Source organism: Cinclus cinclus, chromosome 8 (genome assembly GCF_963662255.1).
Source record: "Cinclus cinclus chromosome 8, bCinCin1.1, whole genome shotgun sequence".
Classification (NCBI taxonomy): domain Eukaryota; kingdom Metazoa; phylum Chordata; class Aves; order Passeriformes; family Cinclidae; genus Cinclus; species Cinclus cinclus.
Window position 1 is genome coordinate 23874442 of NC_085053.1, and position 27308 is coordinate 23901749.

The window sequence follows — 27308 nt, forward strand, 5'->3', positions numbered from 1 at the left end:
TGAAAAATGAACAACGTTAACCAAAATGTGTCACTATTTCAGCAGGGCTTCATCTGAAGCTGTTGGGCAGCAAATTTCTGTAGCAGATAATGGAAAGAAAGTCAGCCAGGCAAATAGGAATAAATTAAAAGCCACCCAGCCTTAAGGGCTGAGATCACAGAGTAGCACAACTGAACCAACCTGCATTCCCACCACGGTGCTATGACCTTCAAAACTCACTCTTGCCAGAGTCCCATACTTCCCCAATAAGAACAAATTTTGATTTATCTCCTCAACAGGCAAATGATAAAAGACATCATAAAGCACATAGTTTACAGGATTTCAATTCCACCTAAATAATTTCTGACCCGCTTTGGGGTTCTCAGCCCTGAGCCTGAACCTTGTGTCTCCTTCCAGACACGTAAAGTGCGACCGTCTCCCCAAACTGCTCCTGTTTGCCACCAAGGAAAGTCAAGCTTGCATTTCTGTGATACTTGACCACGCTTTGTGAATTTGAGGGCATCTGTCCTGCAGATATACCACTAACTGTAAACCCATGAGGCTTAAAGAAATATCAGCACTCCAATTCATAGAGTAAAGGTCTGAAGAGGCAGCTCTGTGAACGGATAGCTGCCCGGGGCTTTGCCAAGCACAATATAGCTGTCACTTGTTATTAGCTGAAAGATTTTCTGGGGAACAGTGTTTTTCATTTTGCATGTCAGAGACATGGGAAAAAACACATTTAGACAACCATCTCTTTAAAGAAAGAGAAGAGAGTGGCGCGGCAGAGCTCACTTACCGGGGCTGGTTATTGTCAGGAGGTCAAGCCGCCGTTTCTGCTGAAAAACAAATTATAAAAGGAATTGTTAAAAGGGGACTAATTTTAGTGGGTCAGCTTAGACCTGCAAAGTAAGTGTTCTGACATTTACAGCAAGATTAATTACAAGTTACATGGCTCACAGTAACTCTTTTGGAAGGGATCTACATGTACTATATGAGGGAGAAAAAACCCCTTCATCAGTCCTTTTAATGTGTTTTTATTTTCACTTATAAAGTGTTACTATTTCTTTATTGGAACATATACTTGAAATGGATAGCTGGAAGCACAGATGGACCAATATATTTATAAAAGTGATTTCTGATTCCACAGGGAAGAAGACATGGAACCAGGACAAACACCTCTAAGTTCTTTATTCATATCAATCACAGACTCAATGCCTGTATGTGATCAAACACAATTATATTGCCTTGGGGTGAACCTTTCAAAGACTTGTAAAAGAATCTAGACAAACTGAGGGCTGATAAAACAAAAGCTTCTTTTCATGTTGAGTGCCGTCAGCCCATGGATCTCATTGCCACTGGATATCCCTCACCCAAAAAGCTTGCCAGATTTGATCAGCACTGGATATGTGTATACAGAGAGCAAAATACAGGGACTTATTACGGCAAATAATCAAGTTTACACAGAGGACTGCTTTCTGGAATGGCTGCAAACCTTCACAGGGTAAACAAACCCATACTAGGAGAAAGTCTGGACATTTTTTGGCCTGGAACAAGCCATCCCACCAAAGCCTTTGTGTTGATGGGGTGCATCTGCAGTTCCCTTTTCCCATAACATGTAGCGAGCCCTGTTGCCTTCTCCATGTTCCCAGTCTCAGGTGATCTCCCCACCACAGTCTTTCTATAGCTTGCCGCTTAATTCCAGGTGCTCCTGGACCATTATCATCTTTTTTTCACTTTTCTGTGGGCTGAGAGTTTTCCATCAAAAGCAGGGCTTTCCTCATCTCGTGGACAGACTGTTACTGCCCCTTTCATCATAGCACTTTCCAACTTACTGTCTTCTTCCTAACTTTGCCCAACATCAGTGTGTCTAGCAGGTATTGAAGATTATACTGTCCAGTTTAATTTCTCTCTCCTAATTTGCTCAATAATGTCTGTGTTACTTTCATTTATTGTCAGCCCTATTGATCTTCCAATCTAATTCTCATCACTGCACTCACTGTATTCCCTATGTGACAGCTGAAAGTCCTTGAGGAGGAAACATTGACTTGGTATTCCTTACCCTGAGTGCTCTTCCTTGGAAATCATGACTGATGAAACTCCTTTCCAAACCCATCATTTCTCTGTGGTAAAGCTTCACTGGCTGAAGTGCATAGACCCAGCTGGCCATCCACTGAATACACTTGAGCCATTTGGGCACAACAGCAAATCTAGCCTGCTGGGAAGGCAAGTGGGGTGTCAGGCTGGAAAAAACACATTTTCTGAAACCTTCCTGGCCTTCAGTTCCTTACCTCTGGCACAACACAAAATATATTTGAGAGAAAATTCCTATCTGTCTTTTTCCAGAGGTTCTCCTTGTTCTCTTAACTCTGCGAAGTCATTCTGAGCATGACCTTAGCAGTATGCTAGAGCACATTTGCTTTAGTTTAAAATACTGGGGACAGTGTATGCCAAACCTTTTTCCAGGTGTGCCAGGGTAAAAGGGAGCAGAATACCCTGCTGCTGCCTTGTGTCACCTGCTCACCCCCCTCCTTTCCTGGGAGCAACAAAGCGGAGTAAGAAATCCTGTGTGTGAGCACAGGACCCACCTTCCCAGTGGGAGTCGTGAGACAAAACTTCTCCTAATGAGATAAATTTTATATAGGTCCTGCACCTTAATCCTGATTCATATGTACAAAGCTGTGAAATGCCAGAGCTTAGCCCCCCCTGGGCCAAAAGCTTTGCTTACATTTCTCAGCACAACTGGAACTCCAAATGTTGAATATCTAACGAACAGCTAAAGCAGAAAATATATATCTGAAGCCTATACTCCTTGAAAGCCTCTCTACTAGGAAAAAAGCTGGAATATAAATATCCTGCATCAAAGAAAGTTGGAAAATGTAAAGATATGGAACAGAGAGAAAAACATGCAGCCCAACTGGCCTCCAGTCCTGTCTTGAGTCTGTTAAATGAGGTAAAAATAAACTTTAAATAAAAAACCAAAAATAGCTCAGCTTGACACATCAGGAAAACAAAAGCATATAGGACAGGTCAAACAAATGGGAAACAAAATTAAATTATTACAAATCAAATGTTCCGTTTGTAACATTTTTCCACTTTAAATACTGCCTTCAAGCTGACCTTGGAAAAAACAAATTAACTCCAGATCCAGGAAATCTTTGTGTATATGTTGAACTTTAAGCTGAAGTTATTTCTCTGGCTTCAAGTGGAGCAGCATTGATCTTTTGCATCTAACACCTGACTGCTGCAAGGGATTTGAAATGCCACCAGCTTCTTGGCACTGGCCCCACCCGAGTGCTCCAGACTGGAGCTTGGTGGTTCCTGCCTGCCTGGTGACAGAGGGAGGAAAAAATTATCAGCTCTGACCTTCACTGGACCTTGAAGAGGTTTCTCTGACTTGGTTCATCAAGAGAAGTTTGTATACACTCACCCCAGCCCTGGAGAGAGCAAACAGCAAAGTGCATTCTATAATCGTGCATTTAAACATGCAAAAATGCCCTAATTATGGACACAATCACTTTCCGGAAATTCCTGCCTGCTCTCAGATCTCAGGGCTAGCTCTGCCGTTTCCAGGGCTCAGCTGGATGCAAGCAGCCTAGTAACTAGATGGATTAAAAAAAAAAAAAACCCAGACAGACTCACTTATGAGTAGCTATAAAAACAGCAGTATTTGAATTTAAAGAGAGAGACATTACAAATGTCACACCCATTAATAAAATAATTTCATCAGAAGAATCGTGGCTGTGGGGCTTTATATATTTGATGCTTCTTTCCTCAGTGCTGAAAGATGCAAATTGCAGCTGTGGCCCCCCTCCAGCATGATCACCCTCTCCCTGTTTTGACAGATTTCTTGAAAGACTCAGCTCACAAGATGTCTGGCTTTTTTTGTTCTGCCTTTAGGAATTTTCCATTTCTCAAACACCTGCCCCTGCTGAGATGCTTGGGACCATCCCAATCTTCAGGCATCCTACTGTCCCAAGAATTTCTTACAATCTGGGCACTGAAATGCAATGAGTGTCGTCCCTTGTCGGGAAAGTGGTGACAGCTTCCCACGTCTCTAAGGCTGGATTTCACCCACGATGACAAAAGAGCATTTCACGAGACACACACAGATGATCCCCACAGCATCAGCCATAATTTTTAAGAGGCAAACAGAAATATTCCCTGCACCATCACAATATGGCTACTGCTGTAATCTTGTCCTGCCCTGAAGGGGCAGCATCCTCTTTTCCACTCTGCTGGCTGTTTGAGATCCCAAGGGCAGGAAGAAGCCACTGGTGATGCATTCTGCTGCCCACCTGGAGCAGTTTCCATCGCTGGCACTACCCAGAGGCACAGTCCCTACAGTGCACCAGGGCTCGGAGCAAACCTACAGCAGATCGTGCTCACTTCCACAAAATTAACACAATCTTTAATTAATGCAATAAGCACTGATGAGTAATAAATCATATTAAAATACAAGCAAGGCAATTTTTTAATAAATTAAGCATTGATTCACTCAATAAATATTAATCCACTAAGCATCAAGAATTCATTACATTTTAGGAAACCAGTTGAATGTCACTGGTGAGCTGGTCTGCAGTGCGCAGAATGGTCCCTGTTCACCCATAATATACACTTACTTTTAATTAATTCCTGAATTTATCAAGTTAAACAACTTGCCTGAAAGCGAGTCTGGATTACTATTCCATTGCAAGATGGAGTTTTCTCAACACAGATTCTAACTCACCCCTTGGATTATTTTCCTGTTTCTTAGTAACTCCTTTTCTAAGTACCTCCTTTCTCTTCCATGGTTTTGGAGGTCTTTAAAATATTTGCTGACTGGTGTCATTTAATTTTCACCTCAATTAACTTAGCAAGAGTTGCAAAACTGGGGGAAAAAATTGCAGGGGGAGTGTAAATTAACTCATTCATTTAAGTTTAGCTTATCTATGAGATGTTCTTTCACACTTTGCTCTCTGCAGAGTTGCTCCAACCTTTTATATAGATGTGGGATGTGCTGCACTTGCTTTGACTCTTATCTACAGATTAGCAAAAGAGAAGGGAAAAAAAGCCAGATGCAAAGATGCCCCACGAGACTGATATGGAGCTGTTTCTGTAGCAACCGATGATTTTCTTCTCATGTAAGAATGAGCCTCGTCATATCTAATTCTGAATGTATCTGGGCCTTACTTGCCAGCCAAAGCTGTGTCAAGTATTAAGTCAATATAGTCAGAAAGATGATAAAAAAGCAATTATAAAGTCATCTTCCTACTACTCCTCCAGCCATGATCCAAAAAATATCCTTATCCCTGCCTTCTGTCCCAGCACATCATCTCCAAGGCCCCAGCACCCAGCAGTGCAGGTAAGTGCAGATGGAGCTGGCAGCAGCTACTCAGGGATCTATTCCACATATGATGCTGAAAGCTCCTTCAGCTTCCCAGCCATCCACATCCCAGGAACCAGCAGAGGTGTTTCTGAACAGCAAGGCCACCTATTCCTGCCTTGCTCTGAGTCTCCATGTAAAATTCCCAAGCCCAGAGCTGAGATCAGCTTCAGCTCTAGAGAGCTGCTGTGGGGTTTGTGCCTTTCACTGCCTTTGCTCTGTGGGCAGTTTTTGCTGCAGTGAACCCAAAACCTGCCCACTCACTAACAGCTCACAGGAAGCTGGAATTGACTCTCTGGAACCTCACAAGCACTTTGTCTTCCAAAATGTATTTTACCCAGCCTGGTCTCTGCTATTGATTTCTTCCTTTTGAGTGTGTTTTGAATATGTGTCTGTCCCTCACCACCTTCAATTTACCATGCAGGGAGTTTAAGATTGAAATGAAGTGTATTATTTTTTTTTTCCTGGAAACTTTGCCACAAGTTGTCACTAATAGCACCTTTTCTTTTTGACTTCAAAACCAGTGTTTCTTTTCTGTAAATTGTGTTGACACAAGAGTAATTGAAACCAGTGTATCTTATCACAAATAAAGCTGAGGATGCACTGAAGGGCACATTTCACATTTCTGAGGCCTTTATGATTGCCACGCTCTGTAATGTCAGTGCTTTGGGAATCTGTCCTTTCCCATTATGATCTGAAAGAACCCAGGAATTCAGAAAAGGATCAAGTGTGCAACTTGGCACGGTTGGGTGGCACAATGTGACTGCCCACAGCACCACCATGGTTTGCATTGGAGGGAGAGCATGCAGGAGGGGGAGGTTAAAGGCTGTAACCCATCCTTCCTTCTTGCCACCCGTTGTTGGACATGTCAGGAGTTATTCAGGTCTGATCAACGCCTGAATAAATTTTCTAAGGATGGCTTCGATGAAGGAAGGTGTTGGGGAAAAAGTGAGCATTCATATCTTTCTCAAATGCAAGTTTCACTACTTGTACCTCCTTCCCTTCAGAGTGCAAGAGTAACTGCTCAGAGAAACTCTTGATTTAAGTAATGATACGAAAAACCTACTAATTCAAATCCTGTAAAAATGGATAATTCAATGATTTAAAGTTGCCTTCCCCCCCCCCCCCCCATGATGCTGAGCAATAATCTTTTCTTTCCATCCTGAAATCACAGGCTTTTGTTCACATAATCAAACAAGATCTCACATTTTGTACTTCCTTTATGATTAGCTGCTAAAGTTTCCTGGTATAATGATAAAATGAACCAGTCAGCTTGTTGACACCTGACTGGGATTTTAGCAAATTGCATCTGCTGTAGCCTACCCTGTGGAATCAATTATTGATAATATAGGTGTGGAAGAACATTTGTAAAGTGGTTCGGGATATGTTATTGCTCATGCTAAGAACTATAATGAGCATTTTAAACTATTTTGACAGTGACCTCTGCAGATATTTGATCGCTGCAATATGTGGCAACTCAATTCTGGTTTAGAAACAAAACCAAGTCCAAACAATGGCAGACAGTGCCAAACCTTTAAGCTACTTTACTCATTCTTCCAGTGCAGATACTCTCCTACTTAATATCTGACACTTGGTACCTTCCTACTTTCCCAAAGCACTGCCAAACAAGTAGCTGAGACTTCTCCTTCTTCCCCCTTGAACCATTTATCTGAGGAACAGAAGATCGACACACAATGCTCTTACAGCCCTGTTGTGCTCCAAAGCTGTATAGAACAAACATTAATACAACAAAGGGTAAGAAAAGGTAGGAAAGCCATTTTTTTAGCACACAGTCAGTATAACCTATGGCAGTAGTAGAAGGTTGCAGCCCCTTGGTGAGCAGGTTCCTACCAAAAGCTGTAGATCATTGTCCAAGCCATGGGAGGCTGAGCTCCCTCAGGGGCTGCACTGTGAGACCACTGACAGGAGGAAGGAGCTGCTTTGGATTGAACTGGTCCTTAACATTGACAATAAAAGTTATGACAGCAAAAAGCCTTTTCTGACTGAGGGAAAGGAAAGGATGATATAGCCAATAGCTTTGTTCTGCTCCTTCCCAAAAGCTCTGGGTCTAGAAGAAATGAAGGAAGAAGCCCATTTCTCCATGGTCTCCCAATCCCCATCCAGACTGGGATCAAGCCTTTTCTTAGCTGTACTAAAAAAAAAAAAAAAAAAAAAAAAAAAGGTTGCTTGTGCATGTTTTAAATGTACTTACATACCAAGGGTTTAGAATCTACTCATTCCACAATTTAACTCAGAACTCGAAGGGGTTTGTTTAGGTGAAACCATGCAGGTTTTTCATAGTTTCTTGTATTACTATGTAAATTGCAGAGCTGTGGTTATAATCCTGTGCTTGTGACATCAATTACTTAATGCCTATAGAGATTATTGTAATGCCACAAACAACAGATTATGCTTTAAAGTACATAGTAAGCAGCAGGAGCTAATAAACTCTTCTATGTAAGATTTATTTATTTTGAAAAATAGAGTAAACAAGGGCAGGAAAACTGTACAGACCCCACACAGTGCCATTAAAAACCAAAATCTATGCATGACACAGATCCCTTTAGGTACTGCTTTGTCATTTCATAGATGTGATTCTTGTCTTACATTAAGTTTCAGCAAGGAAAGGGGCAGCATTTGGGAAAGCAATTATGAACTTTGAAAGTTCACCATTTGTTGGGGGGTGGGGGGAGAGAAGAACCAGTGTTCAATGAATGTTTAATTAGAAACAAAGCATATCTACCTATACCAGTAATGGGATATTGACTGAAAAGCCATTGTTTATGGGCTGGTATAGATAACAGATAGGACAGATTAACCCCAAACATAGGCAATTTTTAAACTAAACATGCAATTTTAGGAGCCTGCAATGACATCATAAGGGAGACACAAATCCAGGGGTTCATGTCCCTGCTCTGGCCCATCTGGACCTTGAAAATGAGCTCTGAACCCACAGATCACTTCTCCCAAACATTCTTTTGCTGTCTATACCTAAATAAATGTTTATTCAAATTGGGATTTAAGTTCTAAAATTCATGTCTGACCTAAGCATCTTAGCTACCAGCTAGTAGTTTATTAGCAGTTTTCTATTGTCTCTATGTCAACTAATACTAAGTTTAATAAGCTGTCTTCATGCCAGAATATCCAGGACACTGGCAGGGAGAAGACTGACGGTTCAAAGACATTACTGGTGTGGAAAAAAAGGGAATTCTAGGAGAAGTGGGAAAAAAACACCACCTAGGATTCCAAAGATGGGAAAATTTCTGAAACATGAGTATTTTTCACTGGAAGAGTGACTGACTCCAGCCCTCCCAGCTCTGCTCAGCCACCACTACAGCCAAAAGATTTTTCTGCAATAGGGACAGGCAGGAGGGAAGAGGGAATAGCTGAGTTTTCACATTTAAGCCAGGAGGATTGTTGAAAACCCCTCCCCATCCCCCACATATTGTGTAATGTCTCTTAATTACTGTATATAACTCAAGGCAACATGATAAAAATTGCAGCAAAAAGCCAAATTAGAATCTATTATGTATGGACAAATATATAAATTTATACGTCCAACTATTTTAGTCTCATCTAATTTCAAGCTTTTCATCTAATTTCAGTTTGAGTCTGTTTCTTTTCACAATCCATGGCAGTGATTTTGTTTTTCTATTGCTCAAATTTTTTTTTTTTTTTCCAAACCAGACCACTGCTTGTCATATTCACTTCAACAAATGAATCAGAGCATCCCAATCTTTATTCTCCCAAAACCTGCCTATTTAATTACAGCCCATGACAGCACTGTCTGGAGAAGTCAAATGGTGCAAATGAGCGTGGGCTCTTCTGAAGGTAAAAAGAACAATCTGACTTTCCAAACAGACCCATCACTTTCTCATTTGTTTCTCAAGTAATGTCATTGTACTTTCCTATGAAATGTGCTAAAATCATTACTAATTCCTGCAGCTGAGTATCTCGAGCCACCAACTTGTAGAACAAGGTACATTCAGGCTTCAACTGCTATCAGAATTCCTAAGGACTACCAGGGCAGCTCTGGGACTCCCTACAGCCACTCCCAGGGTCACTCTGCCTTTGTACACTACCTGGTGTAATTCATGTTTAATCAATGGGTGGTGTCTATAGAATTGTTAATAAAAAACTCAAATAGAGGCTACAGAACCAAAGCAGCACTTCACTCTATACATCTCAACTGGGACAGTTTTATCTTAGTTCTTAAATTTGGCATTTTAAACCCAAATCCTTCACCCGGGTGCTTTAAACTGTGAAAAGCATTCCAGACGAATTTTTATTCACAGCAGTTGAAGAGAGTTATGTATCTTGTAAATAACATGTTATGTTATGTATGTTATGTTATGTTATGTTATGTTATGTTATGTTATGTTATGTTATGTTATGTTATGTTAAAGGAGAAAATTAAAGTTTGGTTCATCAGAATCACCCAGCTGAGTTAGATTGCCTGAGAGCAGCTTTGAATGGTGACCATCCATCTCATCTAAGAAAATGAGACATTACAAGTTTGCTCCTCTCCTCAGTCCATGTCAGTTTATTCTGACTAATAAAATAGGGGACAACATTTGTCCTGTCAGCTGAACGGAGATAAGAGGTCTGAAACCCTCATTTCATTAGCCTCATTGCTAACTGCTTCAAATTATCTCTCTTTTACAGTTGTTCTAGAAGCAATTCCCTGGGACCTGCTACCTGATGTGTATCTAACGGTGCTTAAAAAACCCAGAGCACATTTGTGAAAAATCTGGTGACTGGCAAACTGGGGACTACTTTGAGCATGAGGACCTAGTAGAAGAGAGAAGGGAACCAAATGCCCTATTAACCTATTAATTTTAACGTTAAACTACTCATTTTTTTTTTCACTACAAACGTGAAGGTATTTCAGGGTTCAGTCCAGCCAAAGGCTGAGTTTCCCCAGCTCCCCTTGGTGAGAATCACTGAGGGCAGATCGTGCCCCTCAGAACCAGATCCCACAAGACAGAAGCTGAGATTTGCTCACAAATGTGTAACAAACATTTAACCAAGGATGTGGTAACTCTGTCATGAGGTACTGCAAAGCAGTTGTCCTTTGGGCTGCACAGAAAATATGTTTTTCTGGGTAATTTGAAATGTGGATGCTTAGCTATGATTTGTGAGTCACTCTGAAGTTGCCATTTTTATTTTTTAGAAATAGATAGTTCTGTATTTTAATTGCTACCATAGCCCTCATTTACATTCTTCCATTTTTAGAAGAAATCCAAGAGGTTTCCAAATATCCATTGAGCATTAACCTTAAAAATTAATTATCTAAATGTTTACAACAACATTTGCACATTGTTATGAAAAACAATTTGCTTCCCCAAAGTGTACCTATTTTTCAGTTAGCAAAAAAAGCAAAAAAGCTGTGGTATGTCAAGAATAACACAGGAGGAAGCATCAGTCCATCATTTCAAATCAATTTCACAGTTGCAGGAAAGGTGAACAAAGTTTCCACAGGTGAAAATGCCAGGAAAATTTATCTTTATTCTTAGCCTGAACCCCATTGTGTCAGACAGCAATATTTCAGGTTTTTTAATTTTATTTTTTTTTTTTTTGAAAGACCAACACAAATGTAAATGTTCCAATTTAGAGTGGCTAAATTAGGTGTCAGATTCATTCTTGTTTTCAGTGAGCTTGAATTTTTCTTTTGGGCACCGAAGACAGAGAACATTTTTCCTTCTGGAACGTGGCTCCCCTCGACACGGTTCTGTGGGCTTGGCTTACAGAGGAGATGCAGGAGCCCAGCTAAGCTTTGCCCTCTCCAGTCCCAACCTCCCCAGAGAAAAATTGATTCCTCACAGACCACTCCAGAAGAAAGCCTCTCTGCTGTTTCAGCCACCAGAAATATATCTGTGCTAATTTACAACGGGAGGGTGTGGGGGGGGGAGGAAAAATATGAGAGTTCACGTCTTTTATATCCCCAAATAAATAAACTGAACTGTTCAGACAATACAATAGAATCAGTAATTTCAAATGAGCTTTTTAATGAAGCCTGAATAGATTTCCAGCCCACATGAGCGGAAAACTAAGTAAAATCATTGGGGATTACTGCTAAAAAGCTCGCTGGAAAAAAAAAAAAAAAAGAAAAAAGAGAAAGAGAAACTGATCTTAGGGCAGAAAAGGCACTTTGCATACAAGGAACTGGCAAAGCAAGGAACAGCAGAGAAGAAAGTGTTAAGAGAACTGAAGATAAAAAGGTGCCATTAGGAAGATGGCTTTAGAGCAGATTACATAGAAATAAGATTAAATTTTTCTTAAAACCAAATAAGCAAACAAACCAGCTCCCCCAGCCCTCTGATCAACAAAGAAATCAGAACTGTCAGCTTTCATCTGCCTCATACAATGAACCTAAACTCAAAAGAATAGTTAAGTTTTGATTCAAGCCACACAAAGCTAATTTTTACTGGCCATGGCTTTCCCTATCTGTTTTGGACTCTGAGGAACATGAGATTTTCTAGGTTGGAGAGTGTTTTAATATTGCTACTGTGTCAACTTTGAATTATGCACAGATTTTTAAATATGGAACTGTTCCTCTACTTATGATGACAGGCACATTCACATCATATAAAATTGGGAATGAGGAGAGCTAAACAAAGCCAGTGAGTTCTGAATTGATCACCTAAAACATCTGCTGTATTGCTTAGGAATTGCAGCACATATGGTATATCAGAGCATCCAATATTTGGAGGCACACTACCTATGCAGAACATCCATAAAATGTCAAAAACACCCATTTTGGCCACTTCAGTATTAACTCTGAATGTTCTCTTTATTGTTGTTGTTGGGGGGTTTTTTTGCTTTTGTGTTTTTTTGTTTTTTTTGTTTTTTTAAATAAAATGCCCAAAATTATTTCTGGGTTCATTTTTCTGTTTTATCATGCAATTTGATTGCAATCAACTTATCTGCTGCCCTAAATCTCCCCTGTGTTTCTCTGCACTGGGAATGCTAATAGTGTTCAAAACAACAGCAAGAACATAATGGAAAAGAGAAAAAGAAGTGATCATCTAAATGTGATCCTTCCTCTTTTAGCCAATCTACTCCTTGCACTTATTCTGAATCTCACCACCATTAGGGTACAATAATCCCACAGCACCCCAACACAATATTGATTAACAACAAATCAGAAATAGGCATTTAAAATGGGATTTTGTTCTGATTTAATATCTTGCTATATCACACTCCAGGTCTTGCCAAGAGAAAGGATGTAACATTTTTCAACAACTCAGAGTGAATTAGATACCCAAATAATTTTTAGGCAGTAATGTATTTTTCAGAGTTCTTCTAATTATCAAAATCTCACTAAACAGGTCAGATTGGAGCCCCTCTTTCTGCATCCAAAAAAAAACTAGCAAGGCAAAACATTTCAAATCATCAAATACTTTTTTTTCTAAATCCTACTGGCCAATTATTTGCTTTGCTTTCATTTGCAAGTTTTGCTTTGATTTGGGGGAGATAAGAAAGGCTGGACTGTCATATCCCCTCAGACTACATCCCAAAGGAAGAGAGAGCTGCTGTGCAAAACAGAGAAGATACCAAATGGGGCATTGGAGCTGCAGAGCCAGAGGAACCATTACACTGAAAATAAATTCTTCAAACGGGAACTAGTCTAGGGAACAGTACAAGTTCAGAAAAGATGGCAGAGATCAGCTAAAATACTTGCAATTTCTCATGCCAGAGTTTCCTTTAACCAGTTCAAGCTCAGAAAGAGGTAAGGGTGAACCATGAATCAACACTCACTGAGTCTCTCTGGTAAACTTATTATTTGTTGTTGCAGCCTCTTGCAGAACTCAAGACAAAGGCTTTCCCTCTGCAGGTAAACACTAATAAAAGTGCCTGTATTTTCCCTTTCTGCTTTGAACCTAATCCATGGATAAAAATCAGTAGCAAGTTGCCTAATTCTTAAAACCCCTCCAAAATTTATTGGATTATGCTCTACAAGTGATTACAAATAAACCCAGCACTAATTTACCCTTTAAATCTTCAGGCAAACTGGAGAGATCCTACTCACCCATCTCAAACGTTCAGAATTTCAGCATTAATTCACTATTTCAGAATAAAGATATCATTCTGGTGCAGCCAAGAGGTGAATCAGGAACCAGTTTTGACAATTCTGGCTCACATAAACAGAAGGCAACGTGGAACCCAAATTGCAATACACAAAATCATGTATCATTTAAAACAAGTGCTGTGCCTAGCAAGCATTGTCCAGTTTAGCAGGATTATTATTTCTAGCACTGGAATGCTGAAATATGGTATTTAATGAAGCTGCACAGTGTACTTAATGATAGCCAGCTGAGTAATTCTGAAAACCAACAGCTTATTTTCTCTCTTTGCACTCTGAGGTCATTGAAACCTAAGAGGGCAAAAGTCACAGCTCATATTATCTGTGCAATAAACTTATTCTAAACCTTAAAGGCCTCAAATTTTGTAAGAAAAGCAAAATTCAGAGCTTTATTAAAGAGCAGATCCCAAAAGCAAAACTATTGCTGAATCAGAGAGAATTCTGTGAGGGCTCCCTCTTTTGGCAACAAAATAAAAGCTTTGCAGATGATCACACAAAGCTTTTCACAAGGGGTCCTTTGCTTTCAGGAGTACAAACCTCACATCACACGTGTCCTGGCCTGAGTGTATTGTATCTTCTAGGGAAGACCTCAGCTGCCCAAAAGCCTTAATTTAGCAATCCTAAAAATGCTGCTGCTCTTGAATTTTGGAGTTACTTATACTGTCCCTTGATTCTGAAGAGTACTTGGAGCAAGAGGAACCACCCAAAATTCCACATTTTGCTGGGGGCAGAATCTTGCTGGGAGCTAAGAGTTATAGGAGTGGCCAGAAGGAGGCAGAAACAAAAGCAATTTGGCGTTGGCTGGGATAAAAATCACAGGATTAGTCAAGAAAATAGGTCACAAAGGACAGGCTAAAGAATAAGTGTGTGAAAAATGGCTTTTTCTGATTCGTCCCTTCCTGGGAAGTGTGCCAGAAAGTACAGAAGGTCCCCAAGAAATTTCCTCAGGCCAAGTTCTATTGTGCAGCTTTTCCACAGAAGCTGTCAAATGGAAAAACATCTAGAGATTTTTTTGTCATTGTTGGGATTGCTGGCATAGAAGCTTTTTATCTGGCCACAGGGTTTCTAAGAGTTTCTAAGAGCTGCTGATGGCTTGGGAAAGCCCACCTGAGTGTGGGCTGCACTGGAAAGGTTCTACACCTGGATTTGCAGTTACCTGGGGGCTGGGATGTCCAAGGAAGGAAAATCCGTTCACCTCCATTGTTATCACATTTCTCAGTAAAATGGAGTTTGGGGTCAGTATGCACAACCTACAGGCAATTTAAGGCAAGTTCTTTAGTATTGTTTAGTATTGTATTAAAACCCCAAACCTATTAATTTGGCCTTATAGGTGCACACACACACACACACACACACTCATACACACACATATATATATTTATATTTAATAAAATATAGGAAAGGCTTTGGATAACTTTTTCCTTGTGTTTCTCTGTAATTTCCATCACCTGATATTCTGAAACTCAGATTTTTTTACAATGGGAGCTTTTTAGCAATTTTTAGTAAGTGTTATTCAAATTTAAAAGTTCTTTCTGTTATAAATGTCTCATCTAGGCCTCAAAGGATTTTGTGTAATTGCTGTCCTGTGGGGACTCAAGCAAGGGGGTGCTGGTTATGTAAACTCCTTATAGGGAGAGCTCCTTATAAACATGACAGATATTATGGGGTCTTTCAATTTAAATACCCTGTCTGCAAAAGACAGATTATTCTGTATTTATACACATAAAGAGAATATCATGCTAACTTTTTATTAAAAATTAAAATCTTTTGAGTCACAACAGAAATCAATATACCACAATTTGATTGAAGTAGAATGATGATCCTGTGGTTAAGTAATTGAAAAGGGAATTGAGTAATCTGTCATTCTCCCTGCTCTGGGCAACTTAGCTCTGGATGTCTTAAGCACTGCATTGTAGGCTCCTAAAAGAGTTAGACATCATGTTTCCAAAAGCAATTTCAGCAAGCAAGGCAGCATTTTGGGAACATTCTTAAATACAAGTCATATTTTTAGCACATCCTGGAACAGTGGCCTTTTCTAACATCCTGGACTAAGAAGGTTCAAGGCGCTCAGCAAGGTGGCCAGTAAGGATGGAAGGCATGGCCACATGAACCAAGACAGTCAAGCATTGCCCATCTTGAGCCTGGCAGGTGAGAACTGACCATGGCTGTGAAATGTGAGGCTGGGCAGGAGCTTCTGAGAGCCCTGAAACATGCAGGGCAGGTCTGAACCCAGTCCCTCTGCCCTACAGCAACGCTAGACCTGGCTTTGAAAAGCATCCTGAGAAGTCCGACACCTCAAATCACTTCTGAAAATGAGACTAAACTACCTAAAGTCCTTATGCATTACTCTACTAGTGTTGTGGAGGTCAAGTTCTAAATTCAAGAACTCTTCGGAAAACCAAACCACTCAACTCAGTAAAAAAGCTGCTGTATTTTCTTTCTTTTGTTCTCTCCCTCTTTCACCAGCACAAGTTTGCCCTATCTGGGAGAACATCATGCAGTGTTGAGGCGTCAGACCGAGTTTTTTGTGCAGATTGTCCCTTGGTGTATGTATATAAACAGTTCCATACATCCCTGCCTGGTTATCCTGTGGTAGGAACCAGAGTGAGGTGGGCATAGATGGCTAACGACGAGGATTTAAAGAATAAAGTCAACACATGAAAAAAGGTGCATGGTGAAGACAGGCAAATGATGATGTAATTCGCTGTGAAAATATATCTGTACAAACAGCATAGGTAAAATCTGTCCAGGCTTCAGTATGGACCTGAATAACCTCCAGAATGTGGAGTGGTGCTTCTTTACAGTACATGCCATCAGTGCCTTTCTGGCACCCAACTCCAGCAGCTCAGGAAGAAAAGTGTTTGCCTTCATTTTGAATTACCCTGTCTTTTGTCACAACCTTAATTTCATCGAATTGCTGAGTTTTGTATCTTTATAAAATGCACCACTCAAGTTTCCAGCAGACATGCAGACAAGCCTCATCCTAAAGCACCTCATCTTTATTTATCCCAGGATAATTAGTCATGTAAATTAGAAGTCATTACCAAAGGCTACAAAAACCTTTAGCAAAGGCATGTTGACAGGCTAAACATGTTTAAAATACTTTTAGGTCTGAGGGTTGGAAGAGAGGGGTATGTAGGTGGGGGGAGGGAGGGGGAAGAGAAATACCATCATCAGAGGAAGGAAATTCTAGCAGAGAAAATGGAGCTGTATTAATCTGTATTCATTCCTAAAGAAAGACTTATACCATTGTATGCTGCCAGGGTGATATATAAGAGAGGACATTTAAAATGCCAAGCCATAAAAGTGTATTTTCTTCATTACATTTTCGTTGAATGCTTTGATCTTCCCATTTTATGCTATAAGTTTGATTCATCATTACTTTCCAGTAAGAAAGTGCCACATTTGATTGTGGAAAGAAGAACTCTTATCTAATTGCAATTTGTAAGCACAGGATTTAGTGTATTGTTGCCTGAAAAATGGAACTGTCTAAATAATTTTCCCTGAAACTAACATCCTCAACAAATAAAAGCAACATATGATAGCTGGGCATAATTAAAGAAAAATGACACCTACTGTTACATGAATAAAGAAAATATGTTGATGACTAGAAAGGGGGGAAAAAATGTGATTTCCCTGCAGTTTTGGTAAAACACAAAAGCATCACATTTTAGTTCTTTTAACACATTTGTTCAATGAATTGGAAAAAAAGCAATCCCATCCTCCAAAGCAGGCTGTAATGTACAGTTATTTCCCTGCAGTCGGAGCAGTGCACGTCAGACATTTTGGATTTACTGTGCAAGAGCAGCAGCCCTGCCTGAGTGTCCGGACACCCAGCAGCCTTTTCCTGAGCTGTGGCACAGGAATGAGAAAACAGCCATGAAAATCTGGGCATGTAGAAAAACCTCCCTGGAAGGTTCCTATTTGCAGCTTCACTTTCAACAGCCATTTTGATCTCTTAAGGTGTCTATACATATTTTATAAAATCAGGTTTCGAGCAACTTTCTGCTTCTTCAAACCTTTTCTTTTTTATTTTCTGCTTTATTTCTCATCATCCTAGCTCCCTCACATGTGCTTATCTATTCCCTTTCCCAATATTAAGCAACTCATAGAAAACCTCTGGTAACAAAACATGTAATATTCTGTTATCATTTGGCATTTTACCATCCAAAGCTTAGAGTATTTGTATTTTTTTCCTTTGTTTTCAGCACTGTCCTGTCTCGCCCCTCCCCACAGCATTCACATATTCATTACAGATGCCTTGATAAACTCGTTTCCACTCCACGGGGTATGAATAGGGTTATGGAAATCACCTATCTATAGCAATGCATGATAACAAATATGCAGTGATAGCTCTGAAAGATGAATTATTCCCCATTCTCAACAGCATCAGAACAGCATAATTTGTAACCTGTTGGAGGAAATGCTATCCTGATATTAGAAAGTTTTCCAACCCATTCTGAGATCCATTCTGCTCCAGCTACTACCCCAATGTACTCAAGGAAGTTTGAAGGCAGTCTGGATATTTCTAGCCAAGTTGGCAATGCAGATGTGGCTGCAGAGAAGATATATTCAGACAATAATGTGTAATGTACTTATAGAAATATACCTAGAATATGACTAAGTACTACAGGAGCACTATTACAATCTATTATAATTATTACTTGAAAGCAAATATAAACACAGTCACAAGAAACACTATGAATCTCTAAAAATTAAAAAAAAATCTAATTATGTATCTTCACTGCTTAGAAATGCTCCCAAGTATTGTCCCAAAATACAGAGCATTACTCCAAGTAGAAGCAGAGTAGTAATGACTGGGTTTGCAAGACAAAAATAAATAAATAAAACAGTTACTCTGGAATTCAGGTCATACTGCAGCAGCAACGGGGTTGAACAGCTGTGTGAGGGATGCAGCCAGAACCTGGTTAGAAACCACTGGCCTTTTCTAGAGACAGAAGAAACACTGACGTGAGTCACCTTCTGAGCCACCTGCAAACTGCATATCAACAAGCTCTCAAAATAGAAAAATCGTGGTAGGGGGTGGGCATATGCATCTCTTTCTTGGAACAGGATCTCCAGTTAGTAATAATAAATAAGTAATGAAAAGAGGGTTTTATGCAAGAATAAAATATGTTTTTCAAACGTCCAGGTACTGAACTGGGTGTTGGTAAGCTGTGAAATTTGACAACAGCTGCACAAGAATCCCAGAGCTGGAGAGAGGCCGTACTAAGGCAATGTGATAAAAACCACCAAGAAGATTAGTGCCCATTTTACCAAGATTTCACTCATCATGGCTACAGAGTCGTGCTCCACTTTGATTCATTACATGGAATTGCTCTCTGCATTGCCAACCATTGGAACAAGCCCCGCTATTGGTGCAGAAGAATTTTGCTGTGCATCTCACTTAAATATCATGTAAAATCCAGGAAACTGAGCTCCAAGCCCAGTTATTCCAGTGGCAGTGTGGGTGCTGAGCTTGCCAACCAGTGCTTGTGCCCCAGCACCACTGGGAGCAGCTGTCACAGGCTGCTCAGCAGCCCTGCCATTGCCTGCGGCCACAGTTACCTTTCCTGTACATGGAGAAGGACCCATCAGATTAGAAAACACTTATTGACATTAAGCATCCATTAGATGATCTCTCAAGGTCCCTTCCAACCTCAATGATTCTATGAAATATTCTTTTATGTCAATAAACACAAGCAGATCTGATCAAATATTGATTTCCAGCGCTGCTCTTCCCGAAGCAGCTTCTCTATAACATTGTGTGGAGTCAAGTGATGGGGAAGATGAGGGATATTTTCCCCTACCCTGTCTCTCTTTTGAAGCCTCAGGGAGTTCTCTACAGACTCAAGAGAAACAAAACACACGTGGCTTTGAAGAGAGACAGCTCCTTCTTAGGACTGTCCATACTGCTTTGGGGTTTCTCTTGGACCATTCAAAGGAGAAGTTTTGCACCAGGCTCTGGATGTCCCCTTCCCCCTGTGGACTCCACAAGCTTCTCCAAATCTAAGACATGAATAAAAATAAAAGGAACAAGCAAACAAGAACATATCCTGGCATCTTAGCCCAGGCAGAATTGTTGTTGCTTAAAAGGGAAAATTTCAATTTCTCTCAAATAAGTTATGGCTATTGCTGTAGACATTCACTTCTCATGAAAGATTTTTTCGATACTGCAGTGTTAGATAAAAGCCCTGAAATATCTGGGATAAAGGACTGTCCCTGGCCCAAACGATTTCAAAATATTTGTCTGGCAAAATCAAAATGTGATCTTCTTCAGTAACAAAAAGATATTTATTTATTTATTTATTTATTTATTTTTCAGTTTCCCCTAAAAGTCCTCTAATGTACAAAGAAAGTGACATGACTGCAAGGCACATCACAAGCATTTGTGAGAGTAGGAAAGAAAAAGGAAAACTCTCCCACTGAGCTCCTCTTTTTTTTTTTCAGAAGCATCTTTCTATGATCAGGAATGAGCTGTTTTGATTTTTTTTTTAATTGCCTTCCTATATTGCACCAAATTATTTTTTTTCTTGATTGCAGAAAACATTTTCAGTCTGGAATAATTTTTAACTACTTCATTAAATTGTCTTAAAATACAAAGAATTTCAAAACAGTGTGCTTTTATGATGTGAAAATCCATTCTAGAGCTTTGTGGAGCTACTGCTGTGAAAACATAAATCAGCATGGGCAAAACAATGAACCATAATATTTCGCACTGATGTGGGAGGAACAGTTTCTGGTTTTTTATATAATTTCTAATCTATGTTGTGCAAGAAGTATTAAGACTGACTTAGAGACACTGTCAGAGTTTGAAAACAGGTATGAGAAAGAAAAAGAATTCACTATTGCCTATCAAACAATGTAAACTCAGGCCCTTTCAAGAATTATCTGAGCATCCTCAAATCCAAAATTAAGTCAGTGGAGTCCTGCAGTAGCTCTGTGCTTCTGAAACTCAGTTGCCCATTTTTAATGGAGAATGGCAAAATACCTTGTGGGGATACAGAGCAATTTAAAGCATTATGAAGACAAAATACTAAGTACCACTTCTTACTGTACACACCATTTCATCAGGGCATTTTTAATCAGCATGCCTCTGAGAGAGCCGAGCTCAGCTCCACAATATTTAATGTCAATGGCTGCTGGTTAGCAGGGGTGGCAATTCTGCTTAGTGGGGACATCTTCCAGTGATTTAGCAGTGATTAGTGCTTCTCAGTCTCCTGCTGACTGTCGCTGCTCCTCTCTCTAACAATAGCTGCTTGCTTTCCTCAGCCCTTCTGCCTGCTAGAAATTGCTTTCAGTGTTTTTCCAGCACCCCATTCTTCCTGCCATCCTCCTTATTTCCTAGAGTGAGCTTTGGTCCCAAGGGCTTGGGAAGACCCTACTGCACAACCAGAGATGCTGTGGCTGACCCAGCTGGCAGCATTGTACTGCTGTGGGAGCATCCAGTCCCTTTCTCAATGCATTCAACATTTAATTCCTCCTCCGTGGATCTGTTCAGTGGCAACAAAACACTTTGACGTAAGTTTTCAGTTCCCTGGGTATGAGCACTGCAGTAGGAAGGGAATTTTTTATGACCTACTTCATCCATTCAACAGGAAGCTCAGCACACATTGGCCATTTAAGAAATTCAACAATTTTTTGATAATTTTTGTTTGGTCCTTTCCTCAGGGACAGAATTATTCTTTCGCACATTCTGTCTCTAGTGTGCTCACACATTAAATCCCAGTAAATGTATTAGTGGTGCTGTAGTCTGCTAAAATTCCAGACCTGCAATTTCAATCCTTTACTTTAAATCTGTAATATCATTTGAACTGCTTCCTTCCCAACGTTGTTAAAACAGTGGTTGTTCTTTTGTGGGTTGGGCTGGTTAAGTGATGATTCATTAAAGTCCAAGAAACAAAAATCTTGCAGTTTTTAATAATTAGTTTCATTCAAATTTAATAACAAAGCACCTTGGATAGAATCTTGATTTAGTGACAGAAAATAACAGAAATAGTCCCTGCTTTTTCTTTCTTCACACTGTAGAACAATATCCTTCTTCTCTCACAGGACACTTTGGGCTCATTATGTCAGCAATAGATGATACCATGTCTAAAATATCAGTTATCTGTTACTGGGTTTGCCATAAAATTCTTGTGTAATTTTCAGCAAGTTACTACTTTACCATCTAAAGGAATTAACCTCACACTGTGCTTTACCTGTTCTAGAAATTATATGGTTTCCTTAATAAATATAATGGCAAGAACAGATACGAGGATATTTTTAAGTGTTTTAAAGAAGAGACAATTCTAAAATACTAGGGGTTTGTGATTTGTCTTGCTTTTCTTTGCTAACAACCAGGGAACCTTAAAGGAAGTCTTTGAGCAAAAGCTCAAAAGTATTCCTAGTATCCACAGCTTTTAGAAGAATTTGCAATTTTTTTGGTATTCAAATGGCATCAATAAAATGATCATTTATGAACACTCTTTAAAATGGAGAGAGGGAAAGAGAATACAGAAAGCTGTACAGTAATACAATATTCCAAAGACTGCAGCCTATGAACCCAAGACAATAAGGACTCTATAACAATGGAATTCTACAGTGTACATAGAGTTTTGATATCAGACTATTTTTTAATCAGAGAATGAATTTTATCAATGTTGGTCTAAAGTAACCTTGGGCACAGTTAAGATTGCTAAAGGGGGAAGGAGCCTGGATAAAATAATTACATATAAATCTCCAAGAAGAAATTGCATTTGATCCCAAGTACACATTGAATATATTACAACCAGGCTATTTTTAAAATACCTACTGAAAGAGATTGAACAATAAGTATTTTCTTGGGCATGAAAATGGAAAAAAAAAGCACCTACTTTTAATAAATATTTTATAAATTGTCCTTATACTTCTCTAAAGACTGTGGGAGAAATACTCACTTGACATAAATGGTTCTAGACATGCATCTTCAGAAAGTGTCTAGAAGTAAGGCCCACAAAGCCTCAAAATTTGTACCCCGAGATTGTGAACTACAAGCACATTCAGAACAGAAACACAAAATTATGAATCCAGTCACTGCTGGAACTGGAATTCAGCTGCACTGCTGCACTGACAGCATCTGGCTGTAGGGACTCACTTCTAGCTCCGTTTTCAGTAGTGCCAAGAAAGACAATTTGGGGCAGTTCAGAGCACACGGGAGAGCCCTACCAGCACTTGAAGCCATCCTGAGGTGATCAGCCTCTCAAGATATCTCAGCACCACAGTCAGGCTTGACACATAAGTGCCAAGATTTTCCAGCATTTTTAAGGAATCAATGCATTTTTTTTTCCTTGTTAATCTTTACAGTGAATTCTACACATGTTGAAAACTATGCTCAGCAAGTGGAAAATATCCACTAGAGACCAAAGGTCCTGAGATTGGGATAAGGTACATCTTGAAATTCTCCCTCAAAAGTTGCTGCCATGCCAAAGCCACTGAAAACTTGATATTACTGAGGCAGCCCAAGGGAAGCTTAGCTGTATTTCTTGCTCAGAAACAATTTGGTGCACTGATTTGCATGAGGGTGCACACATTTTCATTGTGAGCAACTTTTGTAATATTGTATGTGAATGTTCCCTGTGTCATAGGGCTGACTGAAGTTCACAGCTTTGGATATTTAGAAACTAATAATCTAATGTAAGTAAGTTGTCTCTCTTTAGTATCAATCGATGGATAAAATCCCTTCTATAGGATGAACTTTTTACTTCTCTTGGATAAATGTCTTAGGGGAGACTGAACCATCTTTTAGGGTTTCCTTGCACATACCAGCAATTTAGAAAGAGTCCAAATTGGCAGTTCAAACAAGGTCTTAACTAAGGTTTAGTCACCAGATGAAATTAATTTCACCCTAAAGTTTGTAAAGACTGGAAGGCACATGAGGACAGCTACTTCCCTGAGCCATCCAGCTGCTGATGCTTCTTTCTGGATTAGGTATTTTAAACTTAATCTTTGTAGGAAGATTCTCAACACACTAGTAAAGAAAGGAGGCAGAAACTTCCATTTCTAGTTTAAGTCCCTTTAGCAAGAGTTGTTATAGAATAAGAAAAATCTAAAAAATAGGGAAAGGAATTTTGAAATACTTAAACCACATTACATAATCAGAACTAGCAATCAAAACAAGTCAGATAAATTTCAAATGGTACTAAAAATAACCTTGTAAATAATACCATTCTAGAAAGCTGATTTTCTGAATCAGAAAGCCAGTTAGCATCAATGGACATAACTTCTGTGAGAGATAACAAAACGAAAGGAGGTTAAGGGTTGAACATTTTGTTCTGTTTATTCTCTGAAATCCAATTAACTTCAGGTATTTGAGAAGACAAAGCTTGAAGAGCACATCTGAAGAAATGTAAGAGATTGAGAATCCTGAAGGAACAGGAAGAACTCTTGATACAAACATCACCACACATCCAACAGGGTAAATTCTTTGAATTAGGCATGAAAGAAACAAGAGCCTTTCCCAACAGTCCGGAATGGAAGTATTTTTGTAATTTCTGATCTTCTTTCTGTGCCTCTAAAGTCATCACCTCCAGCAGCTTGAAATCCAGCACTGCTGCCTGTGCCAGATACCTGTATTCATTAGCACCAGCATCTAACAATTGCTGTGTGGCACCCACTCAGCATTGGGGTTAGGGGCTCATTTGTGCTCCTTGGATGCACAAGCAAGAAGAAAAGTTGAGATGCATAAGCAGATCTTGCGCAAATAAGTTTTTAGTGATTTAAAAAAAAAAAGGAAAAATCTTCCTCCAAAAGAAAGGAAAAACTCAAGCTACTGTACTGTAATACAGGGGTGCTACAAACAGCATAAGTTTGTAAGCTCAGTAACTAGCAAACTTTTGACAAAGATGTATGGAGGTGGATCTGTCATGATGCTTCTGCAGCGTTGAGGGAAAAACACTCAGTGAGAGTGGAGAACAAGAGAGAGGAGTAAACTCTGACAGGATGAGCTATAACCTTCATCAGGTCCATGCATGCTCAACGTGAGCCTCAAATGTTGCTCTGCTTTCACAAGAACGAGTACAAAGAAGATAAAAGAAAACAGCTCCACCACACTGCAAAATCAGGATTGACCCAGCAGAGACATAAAACCAAATACATATACACAGGTATTTATCCAGCTTCCAGAAATTGATAAAAAAACAGGTCATGGACTCAACTAGTAGAATTAGGTGTGCCTGATGTTGGTTATGCTTGCACTTGTGTATGAAGAAAACAAACTGCATGGAAGCAGCTCGTGAGCAATGACAGGCAAAATGTTAATTTTTTTCCATATAATGGCTGGGGTAGCGAAGCTTCTTTGCAAATTAAGCCCCTGCAAGAAATCCAGGGATGAAGTGACTTTGTTGTGATGAATGGAGGTTTCAGCTAATTTCGTGCAAAAGCATTCTCTCAAATTCATCCAAAAGTTCTGTATCTCCACCATGGAGTTTTAGTGCAGAAACTGATATTAACTTCTTCTGGGTTATTATACTAAAAGCAAGATTATGAAAATAAGCTCAGAGACTCTAGATATCAGTGAAATACACATGCTAGCACAAAAGCAATTGCAATTTGTGTAGCTGGAAGCGAAGGTTGATAAACACCTGAAGGGAAACCATAAAGATTGAGGATCTGTGCTCTCCCCAAGTCTGTAGGATTTCTGTATTTCTGGACCACCTATATTCTCTCAAACCCTAAGTTTGTAGGAGAACTTTCTCTATATAGACATGCTTTGAAAATGGCAGTCTGTCAAGTCACACTATGTGGGGTCCATCTCACTTATCTTTACAGGATATGCATCAAAGCTGAGCTGGTCAACTGGGATTTTTTTTAAAATAAGAGAAACAGGTCCCTCCAAAGGCCTTTTAGTCTCATCTATTGTAAACAACAAGCTCAGGATGGAGTACAGTGCCCTGTAGATGTGGGGTTTTTTCTTTTCTTCATCTGTTCCTGAAGAAATCCAACTCTAATTGATAAGGTCAGACAAGAATAATTCTCCCCAGTAAGACAACACATTAGCATGTTCTCCTGGAGTCACAGATATGTTTCAGAAATAAAGAGCAGCCTTGGCTGAGGGAGGGAATGCAGAATTGGATCCCTATAGCGCTAGACAGAGTGCCAACAAAATTGGCTGCAGCTGAAAGGTACAAAAATCAGCTCTCCATCTCATTGCTGTCCATACAACTCTGTATTCCCTGTAGTGCTGCTTCTCCTCTTTCACCCTACTGTGGCTGATTTTGGATTAAAATATGAAAGCAACTAGAGCAGAGTAGTTTTATCAAGCAGCTGCTGTAGAGGAAGGCTTTGAGCTACCTCCTGTTACTTTGAAAGATACAATGCCAATAAATCTACTTGTGAGTAATGGTGACAACATGCTCAGTGTTAGTACTGGTCCTGCCCTGTTTGCTTGTCCTGTGAGAAAGATGAATGGCTGTCATGCCTCACATGAGAATCATAAATAGCCTGGTATGAGAAAACGAATTCAGTGTTTATGGGGCACCAGTGCCAGTGAAAGCATTTGTTGGGAGCATTCCAGCTCTGGCTTGCTTGTGAAAACCACTGAGTTTTCTTTTCTCACATCAGTCCTTCTAGTAAAGAGCCTTTGGAGTTTATGCCCACATCGGTATGAGCACTGTGAGGGAAGCAGTGCCTGCTTTTAGTTGGAGAGAGGGTTACCAATGCTTCCATAAATTATGTTCTAAGCCTGTGGCTGTAGCAGTAAAAAAATCCCAGAAACTAAAAAAAAAACAAAACAAAACAAAACAAAACAAAACAAAACAAAAACCAACTAAACAAAAAAAAAACCCCTAAACCACCAAAAAAATCTTTATTCTGCTTCTATGAAAACTGAGCTCAGAGACTTCACAGAAATGGTAGATAGAACTGAAAAGCTGGGCAGCACTGAAGCCAGGAAAGAAGCAGTATTTCTCTGAAAGGTCTGGGACAAGGTTATCAATCTATATAGGCATCAGTCTTTAATGAGGAACTTGTAGGCAGAACAATATAAACAGTATGGGTGGCACCTTGCAGTCTCAATTATCTGGAAACAACTGTATTTGTTGAGAATAAGTTTGAAATCAGAATGTCTCTCCAAGTAAATATCCAGTGTCAGTTATATTGGAGGACTTGTTTACTCTGCATTAAGGAGGTTCACATCCATTTGTATCCAGCAAACTAAAACAGGCACTGCCAGCCAATTAAACTGGTTCCAGTTACTGTCTATAAATCTGTAAATGGCCATTTTTTAATATATTTGTCAATTCTTATTTTAATTATGTAAGAAGTATATTTTATGATCATCAAATTAAAACAGAAGCTAACCCATCTCATTAAACCTGTCTGAAAGGAAACAAAATGCACACTGAAGTGACAAATACCAATTGTTGAATCATCTATCAGTAGTGAGAGCCAACAAGCATTTTCCTCAGAAACCCTGAAAAAGTGAAGCAGTATTTCTGAAATAAATGAGTCTGGCAATACAACCTGAAATGGAAAGGCCACTGCTGCATATTTCCCACCCTCAGTGGGTGCTTTGGTTTTGACTAACTGTGAAAGTCATGTGAAGAGACTTTCACAGTGCAATAAGGAGCTCCTGGGAGTGGGATTTTCTGGGGTCTATTTTAAGGGAACAGAAATAGCATTTGGCTACTAAACACCTGACTCCATAGCTCCTACAGATTTGAGCCAAGTTCTCCAACAGGGAATGGTTAGTAACACGGATAAATGTGTTTCTTCTCCATACCCTGCAGCATCTCCAATCTTGATTATACAATGAAAACCACAGCTCATGCTCCATTCTAGCTACCCTGAGTTAAACCATGCTGAAAATTTCTGGGCTTCTTGGAGTCTATGGACAGACCACTTGATCAGACAGCATTTGGA

At 39.7% G+C, this 27308-nt stretch overlaps 1 protein-coding gene across 1 annotated transcript in view; it reads right to left on the reverse strand.

The window, feature by feature from the left end:
- AGBL4 (AGBL carboxypeptidase 4) overlaps positions 1–27308 on the reverse strand; it is an 848931-nt gene that overhangs the window by 399106 nt on the left and 422517 nt on the right. Inside the window, exon 6 of the mRNA XM_062497943.1 lies at positions 779–818. Coding sequence (XP_062353927.1) covers positions 779–818 — 40 coding nt within the window. The remainder of the gene's footprint in view (positions 1–778; positions 819–27308) is intronic.